Source organism: Halichoeres trimaculatus, unplaced genomic scaffold (assembly GCF_033239565.1).
Source record: "Halichoeres trimaculatus isolate MK-OKI-2021-1 unplaced genomic scaffold, fHalTri1.1 fHalTri1_scaffold_11, whole genome shotgun sequence".
Taxonomy (NCBI): domain Eukaryota; kingdom Metazoa; phylum Chordata; class Actinopteri; order Labriformes; family Labridae; genus Halichoeres; species Halichoeres trimaculatus.
In genome coordinates, this window is record NW_027437189.1 from 8,616,794 (window position 1) to 8,636,862 (window position 20,069).

General features: G+C 39.8%; 2 protein-coding genes across 3 annotated transcripts; both read right to left on the reverse strand.

Annotated features, from left to right (window-relative positions):
• Position 1: 1 nt before the first annotated feature.
• LOC141798905 (proteasomal ubiquitin receptor ADRM1-like) lies at positions 2–10,179 on the reverse strand. Of its 2 annotated transcripts, none has more exons than XM_074680835.1 (10): positions 10,076–10,179; positions 5,629–5,856; positions 5,430–5,546; positions 5,220–5,343; positions 5,041–5,127; positions 4,802–4,904; positions 2,899–3,140; positions 1,133–1,290; positions 633–735; positions 2–356 (listed from the first exon to the last, which is right to left on the reverse strand). In XM_074680835.1, the coding sequence occupies exons 2-10, from the start codon at positions 5,836–5,838 to the stop codon at positions 253–255; spliced, it is 1,248 nt and encodes a 415-aa protein (XP_074536936.1). In that variant the 5' UTR covers positions 5,839–5,856; positions 10,076–10,179; the 3' UTR covers positions 2–252. The 2 variants fall into 2 exon arrangements, with proteins under 2 accessions (XP_074536936.1, XP_074536937.1); XM_074680836.1 differs by lacking the exon at positions 10,076–10,179 and adding an exon at positions 7,008–7,199.
• Positions 10,180–11,017: 838 nt separating this feature from the next.
• LOC141799803 (oxysterol-binding protein-related protein 2-like) lies at positions 11,018–19,075 on the reverse strand. The gene is made up of 14 exons (XM_074682166.1): positions 18,966–19,075; positions 18,526–18,671; positions 18,330–18,423; positions 17,890–17,965; positions 17,326–17,460; positions 16,387–16,484; positions 16,109–16,291; positions 15,811–15,918; positions 15,637–15,726; positions 15,420–15,546; positions 14,851–14,970; positions 14,632–14,755; positions 14,453–14,543; positions 11,018–13,047 (listed from the first exon to the last, which is right to left on the reverse strand). The coding sequence occupies exons 2-14, from the start codon at positions 18,560–18,562 to the stop codon at positions 12,945–12,947; spliced, it is 1,386 nt and encodes a 461-aa protein (XP_074538267.1). The 5' UTR covers positions 18,563–18,671; positions 18,966–19,075; the 3' UTR covers positions 11,018–12,944.
• Positions 19,076–20,069: the final 994 nt, after the last annotated feature.

A 20,069-nucleotide genomic window follows, 5' to 3' on the forward strand; every position in this document is an offset into this window, starting at 1 on the left:
TTCTCATGATTTTATTGTCCTGGTGTTCAGGTCGCTCAGACTAGAAGCTGACATGCAGGTTAAACACGTGTTCTTTGTATTAAGTCACTTTAAGTTAAACACTGATGGAGGGTGAACACAGCATCATCAGCAGAGCAACGTCTCAGTGATAGTTTCTACTTAGTTTACTGCAATCATTAACCTTAGTGTTTAATAGTTACAAAACAAAAAGCAGCTAAATAAATATGTTAAATAATAATGTGTTTGTAGTTTTTAATCCAGGCTCATGTCTTCATCATCATCTTTCTTATCTTTAGAGTCTCCCTCGTGGTCGGACTTTGTCTCTGTTTCCATGGCTTTGGCAAAAGCCTCCACGTCTGCAGAGGGAGAAATGTAAAGCAAACATCATTGGTAAAGCAGATTATCCCAACTCTATGAAATATAAACTCATCTCACTGAGGGGGTATTGAACAACATTTAAAGAAAAGGAAAAGTCTAAAAGAAAAAGGAACAGTTCGCAAAGAAAACTCCTGTTTAGGTGAGTTATATTCCATCAGTGATAAAAAAGTAATGGCTCCATTAACTGGACTGTTCTCAGAGTTTCCTGCAGTAAAGCGTACTCTAATAATGTCCCTGAGTGATCAAACACTGACCTCCTTTGTTCGCCGCGTCCACAGCCTCTGCAGGCAAACCGAACTGGTTCATTAGAGGCCCTAACTGCCCGGACGCCAGAGCGCTGCTGAACATGCTCATCGCCTGCAGAGAAACGATAAATACCAGAAAATTAGGACAAAACCAAGACAACGTACTAAATACCAACAAAGCGGCTTCAATGATGCGAGGAATCCAGCTGAACAGAGGGTACAGGATTTAATTTCACACGCTTCTTCTGAAGCTGAGGGCAGATAAATGCCAAATTCAGCCACAAGCTTAAACCAAGAGCTGAGGGAGGTTTGTGTGTTGCAGTCAGATGCTGCTCCCAGCAGTAAAAGTTACAAAAAGGGATATCTGATAAGACGCACACATGACTGTTCTACATGAAATCTCAAACACTCTGGATGCACACTTCAAAACTTGAAGGGAAATAATACAGTAAAACCGAATCACCAATTGAATCAATTTTCTTAGGAAATCAGTTTGTGATTCAGTGTACCTGCTGAAACTGCGGCGAGCTGAGCGTGTTGTGAAGCTCCTCTGAGCTCTGAGGCAGAGACTCTCCTGAAGGCAGGTAAGGCGTCAACCTCTGCTGCACCTCAGGGTTCGCCAGGATGGGAGCCATGACCTCAGGGGTCAGGACGCTGGCCAGGTCCACTGCAGGAGAGAAACCACACATCTGACAAATTAGTTTAAGTGCTATGAAAAGGATCTGTTTTAAATGCACTCCCTTGCCACCTTGTGGCCAGGAGTCTCTGCACACTGTCGTAAATTACTTTTAGTGAGGTGTGTGTTTGTTTTGGAATTAAATGGAGAATGGAAACAAATTTTCTTTGCTCAAGTACAGTTACATAGTGCGACGGTTTGAAACATGACATCAAGCAAACGTTGTAGTAGCCGGCTATATGTAGTGCTACCGGCAGCCCGGTGCTCCGATAATTTCAGCAGAGAAAAACACAGATCTCTGTGTTTTATCTCTTCTGACTACTAAACTTCGTCAGCTGGCGTGGTGTTATCATAGAGGCCTAGACGTGCCATAAATCAAGCCGGTCCTGGTCCTGGAACTGGAAGCTAAGAAGTAGCAATTTAAAATAACCTATAACCAGCAATAATTACGCTGATAATCTAATTTTAAAAAGTGGATTACAATCAGGCATATATCTATAGGGGAGACTTTTTCAAGATCATTTTCAAACTCCTCACAGACCCTTTAAGACAATGCTTATACCCACAGGTTTAAAACCTCTTTACACGATGGTTCTAAAAGATGAGCAGGGTTTTGAAAGATGCTTTTTGATATTTTTCTCTTTATGTTAAATTCTTTGGGCTTTATTTTAATCTATTCATGCAGTACTGCATTGTATAACTTCCAATTTCTCAATATCAAAGCATCAGATGTGACTGACACCTTCATTGATGGAAACAATTGAAAAGAGTTGACTTAATAATCATCACTGATCAGGGATATTACTGTCAAAGGACAAAAAGAGCCCACAACTTGGTGAAAACTTTAACAGATTCAAACAAGAAGTCAGCTAAGTCAGAATCCGTCCTCAACAACATTTCTCTGAAGTGAGAGTGAGTTAGTTTTCACTCTTCAAGTCCTGTAAATTTCCGTCAGGTGTGAAAGAGGAAGTCTGCAGCTCTTAACAGCTCAACAATGAGACTTCACCAAATCCTGACAGTTTAGCTTCTTCACTCTGTTGTTTGACGCTCCCTGGGTTTTAAGAGCTTCTCATCCTGCTAAACTCAGCAACTCGCTGCAGCAGAAAATGACTCGTATGACAACAGAAAGATGAGCCAAACTCTAACTCAGCTGGAAAGAGGCTGAGTCCACCTTTATTAAAAATATTGATTAAAGTCACTTTGACTCCTCTCCCAGCTCTCCACTCCTCTCTTTGTTTACTGTTTTCCTGCCTCCAGCTCTCTCTACCTTTATGAGGAAGTGTGGGGAAGGTGAGGGTGATAAATCGTCTCTATGAAGCGAGCAGCAGAGCCGTGCCTAATGTAGTGCAGCTCAGTAAAATTTAATCAAAACAGCGACAGACTGCTCTGTTTACTGAGGCTTCCTGCCTCTGTGATAAAGTGAATTTATTAAGTGGAAATGACACAGTGTTACAGACACTGTCGGATTCACAAAGCTAATTATTCGCTGCATAATTAGATGAAATTACACTAATTAACCCTAATTATTTTTTTTTCCTTCAGGGGTTCATTTGAGTTTTCTCTAATCACCGTTTACAGGAGCTCAGTGCTCAGCCTCACCTCCCTGTCCACTGGCCGGCACGTTCATGGTGGCGAGGATGCTCTGCAGGTCTCTCAGCTGGATCGGCTGAGTGGGGTTGGCTCCTCCCGCCGCCAGAGAGGACACAGCCGGGGTGGATGGGGTGGTGGCTGTCGGGGAGGCTGCTGAGGTGGCAGAGGGGGTGATGGGGGTGGTGGGCAACTGGGAGGAGCCGAGTCGGCTGGTGGCAGAGGTGGAGGTCGGGGTGACAGCTGTGGACGGGCTGAGAGAAGTGAAGAAAAACAAAAACAACTGAACAATTCAAGAAAACAGGCAACGTGTTACATCGAAGTCTCTCATGAGGAGTTTTAATTTGATGTGATGTGATGAAAAATTGATCTTTTGTGTCGTTTCTTTGCCATAGATGCAAACAGCAGCACTCTGGTACTTACAGTAACAAGGCGATCATGTTCTGGACTGTAACTAAACAAGGACACATCTGAAGACAAACTGTTTGACTGTCGTACTTATCAATTCAGAATTCAAATAACAAGCATCAGATTTGTCAGTATTGACAGTAGTTTCTTTCTGTCCTCGATACGTACGGAAAGAAAACTACTTCAGCTGTGTTCATGTGGGAACAAAACTCTGACAAACTTCCTGAAAGAAATTTTCACCACAATTCGAATTCAAGCAGCAACCTTCAGTCTGAGACGATGCGGAAGAGCTAAAATCTGCTGTTTCTCAGGTGTCCACTTGAGGCTGGCTCCGAAGGAATCGGAGGTCACATACACACCAAGCCAAAAAAAGCCATTTTCAAAGCAGAAATTAGTCTATTTACAGCCTGGTTCAAAAAACGTCTACTGTCTGAATCACTAATTACTAACTATCACTAACTAACTATTGGCACACACTGTACAGGGGTGAATTTTTTTCTAACTTGGCAGTTTAGAGGATATTACGATCTCAAGCTCACGCAATCAGAGGCACAGCTCAGGTCATGTGACTGACAGGTTCCTCTTTAGCTGTTCGCAAAGTCCTTGCCACTACCAATATGGCCGCAACAGCGGACGTGCTTCATTTTCTGTTTCAGAAACAGACAGGTGACGTTGGGGAGACTACGTCCATGTTCAAATCTGGAGTTTTCCTGCCAGCCCTCAGTACAATTTCCCCATAAGTTAGGATGAGCAAATGTGAGATTACAGAAAAAAAGGGACGCTTAAATTGTATAAGTTCAGCCAGAAATTAAATAAATAAATACAAAAAAAAAATATCTTTAAAATCCTAAATCAAGAGAGTGAATACCAATTTTATCCCAGGACTCTGAGAGAATTTTGAGATCAAAGCTGAAATTCTGGTACGATGTCAAACTTTTTGCAGACTTAAGTTAGAATTTAAGGATTTAAGTCAGAATTTGGAGAATCAGTCAGAAAAATGAGGGAAAATTTCTACAATTAAACCTGGAATTTTAAAAATAAGGACAAAATTCAGAATTTTAAACAACAAAACCAAACAAAACAAAGTTTTCACTTTGTTTTTTTTTTCATTTTGCTAGCCTAATCTTTAAAGACATTGTTTTGTAGTCTTTATCTTCTTCTGTGGAGTTCACAGCGGGAACTATATTGGAAACTTTAGCAGCTTGCATAGGAGCTGGTGAAGGCTTCCTACAGACACTTAATAATAAAGCATAAACTCTTCCTACTGGATTATTTAAAAGCTTTTTGAGAAAGTATCCAATAAGCAGCCCTCCAGTTGTTACTTTAAATTAAAGCTCAGCAGGTGTTGAACATGGCTTTGTTACTCACCTATACTACTTCCTGTCCGACCCTCACTTTATCGTCATCATGCTTTCTTTACCATCAGAATCTCAAATATTCCTCCACCAAAGCTCCAAACTGTGTGTGTTAGAAAGCTGATGCTGTTTGTTTGACAGGAAAAAGTCACCTTGTGGAGGAGTTACTGGCTGCAGGAACGCTGCTGCTGCTGCTGCTACTGCTGCTGCCCAGGAGGTTGGCCAAACCTGGACCAGCCAGAGCCCCAAGTCCACCTGTGATAAAAAAAAAACATCCTCCATTACTCTCCTGTGAGCTTCTTTTGACAACTTACTCTTGACTTTTGTCTGATAAGCATCTTCTCTCAGCATCGTCTCTAGAGTTTGAGGACTTTGTGAAGAAGTTACGCACCAATACCACCCAGCCCGGTTGGTCCAATCAGCTGCATGAGCTGGTTGTGGCTCATGTTACCCAGAAGGCTCTGCAGACCTCCTTCACCTTACACGAGAAGAAAAAAAAACACACTTTAGGGTGACAGATATTCATTTTTTGAAAAAATAATAAAAATCGCTCAGAAGAGGATCTGTCACCTCCCAGAGCTGACAGATCGTGTCCTCCACTGCCGCCACTACTGAGAGCTCCGGGCATGGGTGGGTTGTTGAGGTACTCATTCACTTTACGGCAGACCTCCTCGTCTTTGTCAGTCTTTGGCTCCTGTGAACAAAAACACACGATCTTTAGAGGTTTTATGTCGCTCTTAGTTGAGGAAAACACATATTCTGTTGAACACAGCGCCATACCTGCATCCAGAAGAACAGTCTTTTGGAGCCAGCCTTGAACTTCAGCACATAGACCCGCCCCGTGGTGCACTGGTTCACCCGTTTGAACTCGCAGTCATCAGGGAAAATGATCAGGTCCTAAATCAAAACATGTTTAATGGTTATCAAAGTCAAACATTGGTCCAGCTGGTGTGACATGCTGATATTTAGAGTCACCTACATCATCCACGTTCCCTGTGGTGCGATCCTTCCAGCAGAAGTGGATGAGGGAGTCGTCAGTTTGCTGGATGTAGACCTGACCTTTACGCTTGTCGGGGGTCACTGTGCTGCCCTTCATGGTCATCTTGCCAGCGCGAAACTCCACCAGATACTTACTGGAGGAGCCGCGAGACCCAGACACCATGCTGGGGAAGAGAGCTCCAGAGGCCATGATGAGTGGGACGGACTGCTGCGAGAGGAGACGAGGGAAGAGGGAGGTCAGAAATACAGAGAAACACAGGCGGGCTGACTCACACAGGAAACACAGACCATGTCTACATTCATGTACTTCAGTATCCTTAAATTTCCTTTTTTGAAATGTTTCTCAAACACAAACATTTTTTAACATTATACTGATGTGTTCTGATATTCAGGGTGGAATACAACAGAATTGAAAGGCAGAGTTTTAACTTACTGAGTGATTCAATCAATTTAAAGCTGATGTGGTTTAAGAAATAAAATCCTGCACACTGGCCAACTTTCAGAATAAATTTATTGCAATGTTTCAGTCATTGACCTCTTTTTGATCAAATTTTTGTGAGAACTAAAGAAACCCCAAAGCAACCAGTTACTTTCCCACACATGAAAAAAAAAAAAAAAAAATCTGAAAAAATAACAAATAATAAATAAAATAATAAAATATGCAAGAATCCTATAATTGTGAGAAAATATGAAAAAAAAACATTTTCAATTTTTCCTTTTATTTATTACAGTACTTTTGGATACCTTATTAATATAAGTTTCTGCTTTTTTGTTTTCCTATATGTAGGTTTTGTTTGTAACTGACAAGAAGATAAACTTTCCTTTTTGCAACAGGCAGCTTATTTTTATCATTACAACCTACATATTTTTAACTTCTGCCAAATGCTATGCCCATGGAAACTTACGTGTGCTGCTCTTTCTTGCTTCAGTTTGAGAAGGAGTTATTACCTTTTCTTTTTTTGTACAAACAAGCTCTTTCTTCATGACTAAATGATTTATTTGAAAAAAGGAATTCTGATTGTTTTGTTCTTCTGCTTACAAATAAACCACGAAATGTCATTGCACATGGATAATTTGAGGGTAAGCTGGGGAAAAGACAACAAATGTCTGACCTGAGTCATCACGCTGGGTGACAACATGTTATTGAGTTATTAATCTTACAGAAGTGGATGACACATAGGGAAATTTTAATGATCATCAAACTGAATCATCAAATGTTCATGCATTTGATCAGAAGCATAAATGAGGCACAAGTCAACAAGATGAGAGAACATGAAAAATGTTGGTAGTGCAACTTAAAATGTAGTCAAAATAAAACTAAGTAACATGAATAAGAAGATCTCTGATGTAGACTTCTACTTCAAACGTGCTGTCTACTGTGCTTGATGTTGAGTCCTCCTCGTCGTCCAGGCTTTGCTTTGATTCTGATTTGGATGAGAAAACTTCTTCATTCACCGCCGTAATGCTGCTTTGCACCAAAAGTCCTCCGCGCGATCTCTCCTGGACTTTGTTTCATTAAACTATCTTTGGACGACAGACTGTCTCCACGGTTTGATCTAAAACAGAGATGTGAAAAACAGATAAGACATCAGGTGAGGTTTGGTATTCAATGTCCAGAGTTGCACAGAGATTTTAAGAAAGAAAGAAGAAGATGATAACCAACCAACTGCTTATCCTGTGGTTATGATCCAGAGCAGGAAACGTGATCATGGGTTGTTACTTCATATCAGAAATGTGTCCTCTTGTAGGTATTTCAGGTATTCAGAATGAAATGTCTGTAAGAAGGAAAAAATGAAGCTGCCACACCATCAGGAGCATCTTTTCCCCAGTTGCTATAGCTCCACCCCACATGCTTATTGAGTCAGAGGTTTTAGGGCTCTGTATTGTAATACTATTTATTTACTACACAATCACTGTATTTAAGCATAGCTTCAATATATATTGTTCTGATACTGGGAAAAATATTTAAATGTAAGATGTAAATATTGGAACACACCTCCAGTGTTGATGGTAGACTGCACTTGGACAGTATATTCAGGTTTACCAAAGTCCGTTTAACATATGTGTGGTCCTTAAACACATGACAGTTCATATCCTCTGGACACTGCACCGCTGCGTCCACCGTGTGTATTTCCTCCGTCTCAGTCGCTGCGTCAGTTGTAGTCGTAGTGGGGTAGCACTGAACACCAACGGACAGGGCTGGGTCGGTTCCAGGTGTCCTTTTGTATAGGAGCGTGGCTGGTGTTTGCCAAACAAGAGCAATTTTTTCCGTCTTTCTTAAGCTGGCTTTACTGCGTATAGGACGTAGAGGACGTACAGGCTTCCTGTAGAAGAAAATTGTCGGCACGGCTTCAGGTTTGAGTGTTCGCTCATACCCAGGAGCATTTAAGTCTTTATCCAGCCTTGGCGGTTTAAAAGCATCGGAGGTAAAGTGCCGAGAGCACAGTCGAGGGTTAGCGGGAAAATGAACTCGTCCACAAGCATTTTCCCAAACCTTTCTCAACTTCTCATCTTTCGGAAAGACGTGAAGAGTGACGCCTCTTTTCTTTTTGTCTTTAGGCGGATAAATACAACCAAACGCGACGCAAGACATCGCATGAGGAGTTTTGTGGTTGTTGTTTCATATTTTCATGAAATCTTTAATAAATCCTCCATCTCTTTTGTGATGACAGGCTGAGCACCAGCGCCTTTCAGGCGCAACAATATGAAGTCATCCACCCAGAATGCACTGCGCAGGCATGTCAACGGCAACCTCCAGCAAGCAAATAGCAAATTCATTAAATGGTATTTTAACGTTAGTTTAACGTGTAATGTTCATTTCTTTAACGAAAGTGATTACGAAAATTGTGCAAAATAATTCACTGATAACAGTGACAAAAGTACGTCGAGTTTACGTTCCCGAGACGATCTCGTTTTCAACGTGAGACGAAAATATTCGTGGGAAACCGTCGGGCTATCAAAATCTGATATATTTACCCCGCAATGTGTTCGATCTGTCAATTTAGTATTTAGAGATAATACGTAAAGCATTCCTAAAACGGGCGTTTGGTGATTTGACAGACGTTGGATAGACGTCGTTTAGACAGACTGTCCAACACGCGCATGTAACTGCAGGTGCATTTAAGTACCGTCGAAAATGTGCACTATAGTTTTTGTGTTAAACTAGACTAAACTGCCACTAAAACTTAAAGGTACCTAAGTCAAAAGACTAAGATTAAATCTAAAAAAAAAAAAAAAACAAACAACTGAATCAGAGATGGAAGAGGTGAAATATTTCAGTGCTGTCTATCAGTAAAAGTAGAGTTACTTCAGTTAATGTACTCAAACAAAAGTAAAAATCTACTCCCTGGTAATTATACATGACAATATAAGTAAAGGGAGCAAGATAAACCCACAAGTAATCTAAAAGCATACTTTTTGAACCTAAAGTATCAATATTTCTACCATTGTTAATGTCTGGGGTGAAGTTATTGGACATTTAAGCAACATCTTTTGTCAGTATTACACTTTGTAGATGATCCTTGCACACTTAAGTCATGCAGGGTGGCTTGTTAGTAAGTCAAAGTCAAAACATCTAATATAAAAATATTATAATTTAAATTTACATTTGAAGAAAATAACTCAGAAAAAGGTTTTGACTCTTAAAAATGCATACACACAAAATACTTAAAAGAACTACAGTATTATGCGTTAATTGAAGTATTTATTTTATGACACCTGAGTTTAGCAGAATCAAGACATGGGATGGATGCCACAAACTGTATGTTAGGAACGATAAATGGTATACAAGAAACACCAATGGTTATCACAAACTTGTTAAATTGTCTAATTTTATCTACTATTTTTCACTGCTTAAATGTACATTTAATCATTTTTGTCGTAACCTTTGACTCTTAATGTGTTCACTAGCTGCCTATCATAAACCAACACAGTCAGGTGTCACTGTAAATAGAATCAATATTATTCACTTCATCTGTCAGAGGCTCATCAGTGAGGTTAGAAGTTGTTGGATATGTCATCCAGTGATATATTAATTTATCTTTGTTTAAAATTAGAAGTTGTTACTGTACAATAATTCTGTTTTAGACATGTTTATAGTCTACCAGCAATACCAATATTTGTCACCGCTTGTCAGAAATGAAGATCTCACAGACTGAGATGAAATCAAAAGAATGACCAGACATTGTGATAAAGAATGAGATTTCTAACGGAGTATAAAACCATCCCAGTGCTCCCATGATAACTGCTAGTGGAGCAGCCACGGTAGCCACAGATGACTCTGCATCATGTAGCTAGCATCGGTTTATAAGCCCATTTAGTTTCCAGTCAGGCTTCACTTTCACATTTTCACTCACACAGAATAAACAAACGCCTAATTCCTTAATATGAAAGGAAAAGACAAGGTGAAAGGAGACGTTTTTACTTACATTCACTCAGTGAAATATCGTTTAGCCGGAGAACAGTTACACACATAGCAGATGGTCCTCATTGGCTAGTTGCCATCAGTGCGTCTGCTGTGATTGGTCGAGCCGTATGCCAATAACGTGGGCTTTAAATGTACTGCGCACGTTAGGTAGAGAAACAGTTTGGACCTGCATGGTTAGAGCTTAAAATAAAAGAACTACATTATTCAGAAGGTGTGATGGGTCAAAATGGCTTTGTAAATTGTTAATAAATTGTGAATAATATAATTCAGTAAACACTGAATTATGGAGACGACTGTTAGATTGCCTAATTCTTGAAATGGTGCTTAAAAAATCCCTTAAAACCAACTTTACATGTTATAGAGAGCCCATTGGTGTGTAAATGTTGTATAAACATAACTCTATTTTTTGTGATATATTTCTGCTTAATTTGATTTTGTAAAATTTAGTCTATTCTATTTCACTTTAGTCTGTTTTTGTTTTGTTTTTTTATTCAAGTTTATTTGTTAATCTTATCTTATTGTATTTTATCTTACTGTGCACTGTTTTCCCACTGTTTATTGTGTATATGTCTATAATGCTGCAGCCAAACAAATTTTCTTCCTGGGGATTAACAAAGTGTTAGCTTACCTTATAACCCCCAAGAATTGTTTTATGTAGTGAATATTTCACTTATTCATTTCTGAAAGCATTATTCCCAAATATAAAGCAATAACACAGAACCAAACACTTGTAATACGACAAGCATGCTATGCTTTCAAAACACTGTAAACAGGCACATTTGGAACAGTGTTCCCTAGCTGTTGCTAGTAATTACTTTAACATACAGTGAGTCACACAAAAAGACAAAAATCAACAAGTTGTGCATTTGTTGTCTAACAGGAGCATTTTATGATAAAACACCCTGTAGCTGAACTATTGATTACATGATAAGAAGAAAAGATTGTTAAACAACAATGATGATAGTAATTTCAATAGTCCATAATTTATTTCTCACATATGACATGGATGCCTGTGGTTCTATGTGGATAACCATATGAAGAGGGAAAAACACATGAGATAAACGCATAAACCATGTAAACATTTTCAAAGAGATGCCAGGAAGAGCTTGAAGGTGAAGAGCACAAGACCGAGAGACTGAACCTGCAGCTCTGAGCGTCTGCAGGCCTCACAAAGTGCTTCAATTCAGAGTAAAGTCAAGAGCAGCTCGGAGAGGACACACAGAAGAACATTTCACAATACAGTAAGTGCCTTTGAAAGTGAGCGTTCACATGTGCAGTTTATGTAAAGGTTAGTGTGGAAACAAAGAGCTTCACTATTTCATCTAACGACTGCTCTGTATGATTAATGTAGGTATGTATGTATGTAAGGGTTATATAATCAGCACACAACATTCAGTAACTGCTGCTTCTGTAGTGTTTGAAGCACACAATGGCCACTACATAAAGAGGAGTGAAGCACTTTCTGTTTGTTATTCACAGTTCAGGAGGGCAGTTTGCATAGGTTCATGATGGCTGTAATGTCCAGTCCTATTTTTTTTATACTGCTTTGAGCTTTGATTGGAGAAGAAATGGAGTGAGGACATCAACCTGGGGACTCTGAAAACAGTCAATGTGACATAACTTTCTCTTTAAACCAAAATATATCAAACTTCAAATCCTGGGAACTTTTGTATTGCAAATAAATGTAAAAAATAAACCATACTTTAGATGCTCCATAACTTACCAGAAAAATACATGTATCAAAGTTGTTTTGAGCATAAAAACAATTCAGTGGAGTTAGTTACAAGTCCATTGGCACATCGCCAACAGAAACTGAAAGATGCTAATTTGGCATTCCTTTGATGCTGCCAAAAAGAAAAAAAGAACAAATAGAGCCTAAAAACACTTCAAGTAGCAAACAACAGCTAACTAGCAAGCCAACTGATTTCATGGCAACATTTAACTCCCTGTTTACAGCACCCACATGATGGGATGTGTAGTTCCAAAATTTAGAGCATGATTACACCTCAGTCAGTGGTAAAAAAAAAATATAATAACACTAGCGTTAGTATTGTTTTGACTGTTAAGGCTCAGAATATCCCATCAACATTATGGGAGAAACCTCCTGCTTTAAATCAATCAGTCTATGTCCCTTTAATGCTTTCATATGAGCACTTTCACACTATTATATCTAGTGCACAGGCGGTTTTTATGGCTTTAACTTGTGTAATTAATCATCCTGGTGAGCATGCAGACACCACTGATTATGTACATTATCTATGTTACAGCGTACAACAACATAAAGTACCAAGAATATCTGATTACTTTGCGAGTAAACATGATTAAAAGCAGCTTTTGTAAGTCTCAATTCACAGAAAATCATCACGGCTGCGACATTTTAAGGGGACGTTAACAGCTAACTAAAATAGACATCTAAAATTCAAATAGGTATTATCTGTATTTGTATATAAAAGTAACAGATGTGTTTAAATAACCCCTGATATTTGAATGTATCTAGACAGAAGAGTGCGGAGCATCTATGGGTGAGATTCTAGTTTGATTCCTGAACTAAAACATCCTTCAGAGCTGCAGTTCTTAAGCCCTCAACAGGTGAGTGACACATATGGACTATTATTAAGATTAGAGCCTATGAAGATGAGGATGTTAGATATCACATTTACAGTAAGTAAACTCTAAAAATTCTCCTTTATATAACAATTCTCTCTCTGCAGTTTCACAGTCTGACAAACTCTCTGATAACTCTACGATAAGCTTTTCCTTGATTCCCACAAAGACACAGTACCAGTGAGCTCCAAACACGAATCTTAAGATGCTTAGAAACAAAGTGAATCCTATCAGAGAGGAGATCATCTGTATGAGTGCGTCTCATGTCAGTAGATGTTGGGACAGTCAGTGAAATTCCTGTCAAAGTATCCACCTGTGTAAAGCCAGTCTTCGGCTCCTGTGTGAGGGTTTGTTGCCTGCTGAAACCACCTGGGGAGAGAAAAACATGTGAAACCTGTTTATAATAACAGTGTTTCAGGGACAATGGCATGACATGGATGATGTGAAGACCAGGGGGCATGGATGAGACACTTTGTCTGACTTCTTTTGCTGTGGTCTAGTAATTTAGAGGGCATTCATTTAATTCCCTTAGGCTCACATACTGCATCAATTGAAAAAAGATTGGGCAGTATTCATAATAACAAGCATGTTTTGTTGTTTTGTGTCTTAACTATTCCACATCTTAAGCAGCTCTTTTTTGTTTGCTTCATTAGTTCTGGTGTAGCCTTTAGTTTGTCTCCAGCATCACATAAAACTGGGGAAAATGGAACTTAACTTTAAAATGTTATACTTCTTAAGCATTTGTGTACCTATAACAAGTTACAGAGAGGGTGAAGTGCCAATAAATCTCAAAGATGCTATGAGGAGGATCTGTTTTGATTGCACTCCCTTGCCATCTTGTGGCCCAGAGTCTCTGAACACTGTCGTAAACTACTTCTAGTGAGGCGGGTGTTTGTTTTGGAATCAAATGGAGATCAGATCGAAACAAATTTTCTTTGTTGGAGACAGCTTTTTACTGGATACAACGTGCTGAGGTAAGGTATTTATCAGCTCAGTTACATAACGCTACGGTTTGAAACGCGACATCGAGCAAATGTTGTAGCAGCCGGCTATATATTAACCTGGTGCTCCTGTATCTGTAGGCTAATGTGACAACAAGTTAACACTGTCAGTTTGCAAGTAGTTTAGGAGCCGTTTATATTCAGCTTAAAACATGTCTGTAATGTGCACAGCAGTAAGTCCTGGTCAGCTATGTCCGGCCAGTCATCTACCAAGCAGAGCTAACGTAACCTCACTCTTCATTTTATTGATAGACTCTCAAGTTTGAACAGACCACTGCAGAATAACTGCTGCATGTGGGCTGGAATCAACATTATCACAAACAGTTTAGCTCCTGTTTTATAGAGGGATACAGCCCAAGCTAAAGGCTAATTAGCCTTTAGCTCGGGCTGTATCACGCTCCTGTTCAGCTTTCTTCTGCTCTTTTGTCCTTTTTCTGTCTGACAGTTAGGCTCCAGTGTCCACCATCATTACAATGTCAGTCATAGAAATTATTTTTAGCAGAGAAAAACACAGATCTCTGTGTTTTATCTCTTCTCACTACTAAAGTTGGTCAGCCCACGCAGTGTTGTCATAGAGACCTAGGCATGCCATAAATCAAGCCATTCCTGGACGACCCAATTGGGAAGCTAAGAAGTAGCAATTTAAAGTAACCTGTAACCTGCAATATTGGTGCTGATAATCTCATTTTAAAGTGTGGATTACAATCCGGCATATATCAAACTCCTCACAGCCCCTTTAAAAAGTCACACATTAAAAAAAGAAAGACACCTACCTGGTTGACCACTCCTCGTTGTCCTTGGACCGTTCCCTGCGTGAAGCCCTTTGTTTCTCCTCTAATCGCTCTTTCTCTTTGTTTGCTGTGTCTGCAAAACACACATTATGAATGAATAGGTTAGAAAACGCTCAAACTAAACTCTTCTGTGTGACATAAATTCTCTCTGCTGTCGTCACCTATGTCCCCGTTTTCCATGGCTCTGATGTCAGGTCTCAGCCGGCAGTCTGTAGGAGCCAGAAGTCTCTGCATGCCGGGCTCCAGCTCGTTTAGTGTCATGGCAAAGCTGGTGAAGTTATACATCTACACAAATGACACAACACATGATGTTCCTTTATATCAAGATGTGTTTTTTTTTTTTTAACGGATTGGGTGATTTTTGTGTACGTGATTCCCACCTTTGCGGAGTGGGCAGGCCGCGGCGTTATCCTCCACAGTAAGGCACTTCCTGGTATCACAGTCACAGTCTCTTGAACATCTGGCATCTCCTCTGCCGCCTCACCTTCACTACTTTGTTCCTACAGAAACACACGCAGATCATAAATACCTCAGTCAGACGTGGACCAAACAGCTGAAGCTTGCTTGGTTGATATGCAAACAGGTGACTCACAGAACTACAGTTGCCACAAATTCAAGACATCTCTCAAGCAACAATGCATGTCATTGCAAGACATAATGGATCAGTGCTGGCAATGATCTAATCATACACTACACTTTGAACATTACTGGAACTAGACAACAGCAGTAGCACACTACAGATATCAAATACACTTTTACCTTACCTTCTACTAAAGCCACTGCATGTTAATGTGAAAGGAAAAGATACCGATTGAGAGGAGAGTTTAGAGTGAGGAGGAAAGATCACAATTAACTTCAGCGTTTAAGACAGAGAAATCATGTCAAAGACAAACAGAGAGACAGTCTGTGAGCAGCATTTCAGCCGAAGCTGGATCTGATCATTGCTCACCTGTTTCTGCTTCTTGGAGTCGGCCCCGTTCTTCTTGTCTGACTTCTTGTTTGTTTCGTAAAGCTTGGGGTCCACGCTGTACATGCACTCTGTCCACTTCCCGTAGATCATTCGCCGCTTCTTCTTACTGGTTCAAATAGAGACATTAAAATCAGTCAAGAGAGAAACAAGTCACACCCTCTGTGTATTCACAGGGTTAATTTGCATCTGCTCTTACTTCTTGTCTTGGATGTAGCCCTCTACTCGGTGCAGCTCTTTTCCAAACATGCCGCACGGTCTGAAGTTTAACACACACTTATCCCCCGTACTGAGGAATGAATGTGAAAAGTTAGGAAAGGCTTTTATTTCCCCCATCAGGTCAAAACGTGCAGCTTAGTGTTTGTTATCAAACCTGTGGTTCACGATCTCCACAGTTCCATATTGCTCAATCCAGAGTTTTCCCAGGATGATGTTATGGACACAACACAAAGGGTTTGTCCAGGTGTATGCTTCTTTATGTCTGTTAGAAAAGAAGTAAATTAGAAGAATACTTTTGTGTTGTTTTCCTGCAGTTAAGGTACAATGATATTGCCACAAAACTGTCTGAGATCTGGAATTTTGCTTCTTCTAATGGCAGTAAGCAACTAAACAGCTAAAAATACCAGGATTCAAAGTGGGTGGATGTGCAGATGTCTCCTTAAATGACTCACTTGAGTAGCTCTAGCGTCATGGTGCCTCTGGGCTCTGCTTCTACACTCTTGCCCCAGAACTTCAGTTTAGGGTAGATGGTGCCATGAAACTCAAACTCCTGCTTCAGAGACTGAGCGTGGAAGGCACTGACAGGAGGGTGGTGGCTCACCTGCTCTGAGATCAATCTGTAGCCCTCTTCCTCTCTGTGAAAGAAAAATAATACAACAAATGGGTTGGTATCTGATCATTTGTGATCGAAACATGTATGAAGGGATTAATCAAGAGTGTTTCCCCATACCTTATGAGTTCATATGTTTCGCCCAGTAAAGGATTAAAGGGCTTTCCAGTTCTTTCCCATTGAGATGCTACAGCTGACACAGCAAACGCAGCAACAATCTGTAACAGAGACATGAACAGAGTCAGAGGGAAAATGTACAGTTTGATTCTCATTCATCATTTTTATTTAACAACGAAAAACTGAGAATGGATTCTGTTTGAAAAGGTTATTCCAAGACACTCAACGCATAAAATAACAAGTTAATCCAGGCGATCAAAGATCTTCTCTATCAAGCAGATTATCTACAGTCAGATGTGTCTGCCTCCTAGTTATTCAAAAACATCTTAAAGCTTCCAGTGACACCAGTTCATTTAGCTTCAGGTCTTTTTGTTAGAGAGCAGTTTAAGAAGACAAATCTGTTAAGACTTGCCTCTGTTCATCCCGTCAATATCTGCTTCAGTGAAATTTGTCTGTTTTTAATGTCTTTGAGCTATCTTTGTTCTGACTTTTAATCTTTTACTGTAAAGCAAGTTGTGACCTCTTTTCCTGAACGATGCTATATCAGAAACGTTACTCACTTATTTACTTTGTGTACAGAGAGCGGAAACTTTTACACCTTTATTCTCATCTCAGTTCTGCCCTTTAGAGTCTGGTTACTTTTCAAGAAAACAAATCATACATCTAGCTATAGTTATTATTTGTAGACTGTCAAGCAAATATCTTGAAGCTTTGGATGAGGCAAAACATGTTTTTGTTTTAGTACGGCAGCAATTAAAAGAAAGTTTTGAACTTTTTTGGCAACAGCCAAGTAGTTGTACATAAATTCTATAAATTCCATAAATAGACAGTATTTTATATTTAGTTCCTGGCAGTGCTTTGTACACAGAATAAAAGAAATTGAATATAGACAAAGCTGAGAAGTGACAAAAGCAGAACCACAGGGTGGAAAGTTAGCAGTACCTGCATACGGTCTATTGAGTCAGACAAACTGCAGGCTTTGTGTATGAGGTGAGTGTGCTCCATGTACTCCGAAATCCTCTGCAGAAAGCTCAGCGGCTCATTGAAAACAACTGGCATAGCTATTTTGGACAGCTCCTGTAGGAAGAAATGAAGATGGAACAGAGAAATTAGGAGACAAATTCAGCTCTAGCTCTAGGCCAGCTCAGATCCCACAACTTGTGCATTACATCATTTAACTGTTGTGTAACAAAAAATATGTTTGATATTCACTGAATTCTGATTTCCATCAATTATGTTTTGGATTTTTTGATTTGCCTCCAAAAGTTGCAATTTCACAGCCTGTTTGAGATGTCTGAGTATGGAGAAGAACAAAATGGTGTATCATAATTGATATATTAGCCACTCTACTGAAGCTGAAACATGCAACTATTTACTAATTAACCAAAAACTTCATGGCACACCAAGAAACTGTTCATTTGATGAGAGAAATTCTGATAAACTAGTCTGAGAAGCTTCATAGAAAATCACTGATCGCCAAGTTTTGATAAGTTGGGTAGGACTCACCATGCCAATGCATTTCTTCAGTATACTCCAAACACTGAAGTTGTTTCTGGAGATCATGTCGGCCGGCAGGGTTTTCCTAGTGCACATTTGGACAAGATAAGGTCAAAAAGATGACTGAAAAAAAACAACAAAAATCACTGTGTTTCTGGAGCCAAAGCACATTCAGTGGCAGCCTGTAATGAGAGAACACAGTGTACTACACCAAAATATAAGAGACTTCAAAGGAAAATATGCTCGTCTTGACAGTCTGCTCCAACAGCAAACTCAAGAAGCCCTTCAGATGAGGTGATCAGAATAAAAATGTGGTTTCACTGGCTTTGTCTGTGTCTTCGTGTGAGTGTGTGCACAGAGAAACCCCCCCCAAAACACATATGTGGTCTTGTGGGAACATGCACACATACATGAATGCATGCATTCCACAGTTGTGCAGAATTCCTTACCTGCGCTCCCACACTCCATTCTCCTGTGTGGAGCTGCCACCGGTCACCAGGGCATCTTTGAAACTGACTTCACAGGAATCGTCTGACTCCAGCCCTGTGGAGGACAAGAGGAGGTGAGGAAACAGTAAAGAGTTTTATTAAGGACATATTAGTGAGGATTTGTGTGGGTTTATGAAACCTTTGCAGGTCACCTCACCTGTCTCCGCGTCGTAGAACTCCTCCTCGCTGTTCATACTGAGCAGACGAAGTAACTCAGTGTTACTCTGAAGTCATGTTTCCACCATTGGCCTGTCCCTGCAGCCCAGCCTCTCTCCAAGCATCACAGGCTGCCAATTACACAACCTGCAACAGCACGAATTCATTACAACAAGCAGAATAGCGGCTGTAGATCGGGTGAGCACAAAATGAAATACTACCTGCAAGGAACGCAAATAATAACACAATCTCGCCTTTAGGAACTCTGTTCCCCAAAGAGCATCTGCTAGCAGTTAGCAGGATAGCTCACTAGCCAGCCGTTAGCTTCGCCAATGGACTGAATTAAAAACGACACTTGGACGTTGAGGAACAGGTGTAAAGTAACACTGTACTTTAAAACAACGACAAAGAGACACAAAAACAAAATTGTTTTTAACATACCTGAAAGTATGAGCGAAAATAATGCTCTATTGATGTTAACAATCGATGAGTAACTCCTAATGGAACAGGGCGGAAGTAGGCGGCAAGGACACCGTGATTGACAGATCCATCAGCCAATCACAACCCAGTATAGAGAGCAACCAAAAAGTGTTACATTTCTTAAAGGGTGTCAAAGCATCTCAGCTGGACTATGCTTGAAATAAGATCGAACAATTAAAAAATAGCAGCCTCGGTTATTAAATGTATCACTTCACCTCTGTAATGGTGCAACTGCAAACATATTACTTCTTTACATCTTTATTGTTGCTATAACCCAATACATTTTTTTATTATACACGTGTTATACTATTCTATATATTCTTAATGTAAGAGAAAAAGTTGTCTGCACTACTCTCTTTGATACATGTGAAACTATTTTCATAATGGCAAAGATTTTAGGTACTTTCTGTGAGCTTCCTCTTACTTCGTCAAAGGGAACTTTTTGAGACAAATTTAAAATTTACAACAAAGTTAATTCAATAGTTCTTTCCCACATTTTGGCGAGAAGAATCCATCAAAAATCGAATATCTTGTGACATCCACTTGCTAAGAGTTCAACTTGACCAAAACTGTAATACGAACCTTTTTTTTATTACTATAATCTATGAATCTGGGGCTGACATACAGATGACAATGCAATAAAGAAGCTTTTACCTTTTCCATGGTGATTGCCTGTTTTTCCCAGCTCTTTATCTCATGTGTGTGTTGCTACTTTATCTTCATGATGGATGTCTCAGAAGACAACACGTTGAGCAATCACAACTTCCTGTGTTTGAACCTCCTTCTTTTGTGTCCAATGAGCGCACAGATCGGAAGAAACCAGCTGTGACGAGAGACTGAGCTCTAAAATAATATTGAAAAAAGAAAAACAATTACCTTTATCAAGGTTTAATAACTATAGGACCTTCGCTCCTTGTTTGTTTACAAAGCAGAGAATGGTTCCTAATAAATGAGCGGAAACATAGATATGACCATGAAAGGCCTGGATGGGACTGAGCTTGTAATGCTAACTTTATTCCACCAGGTGGCAGCTGTCCACCTCAGACTGATGAATGGTTAGCCCTA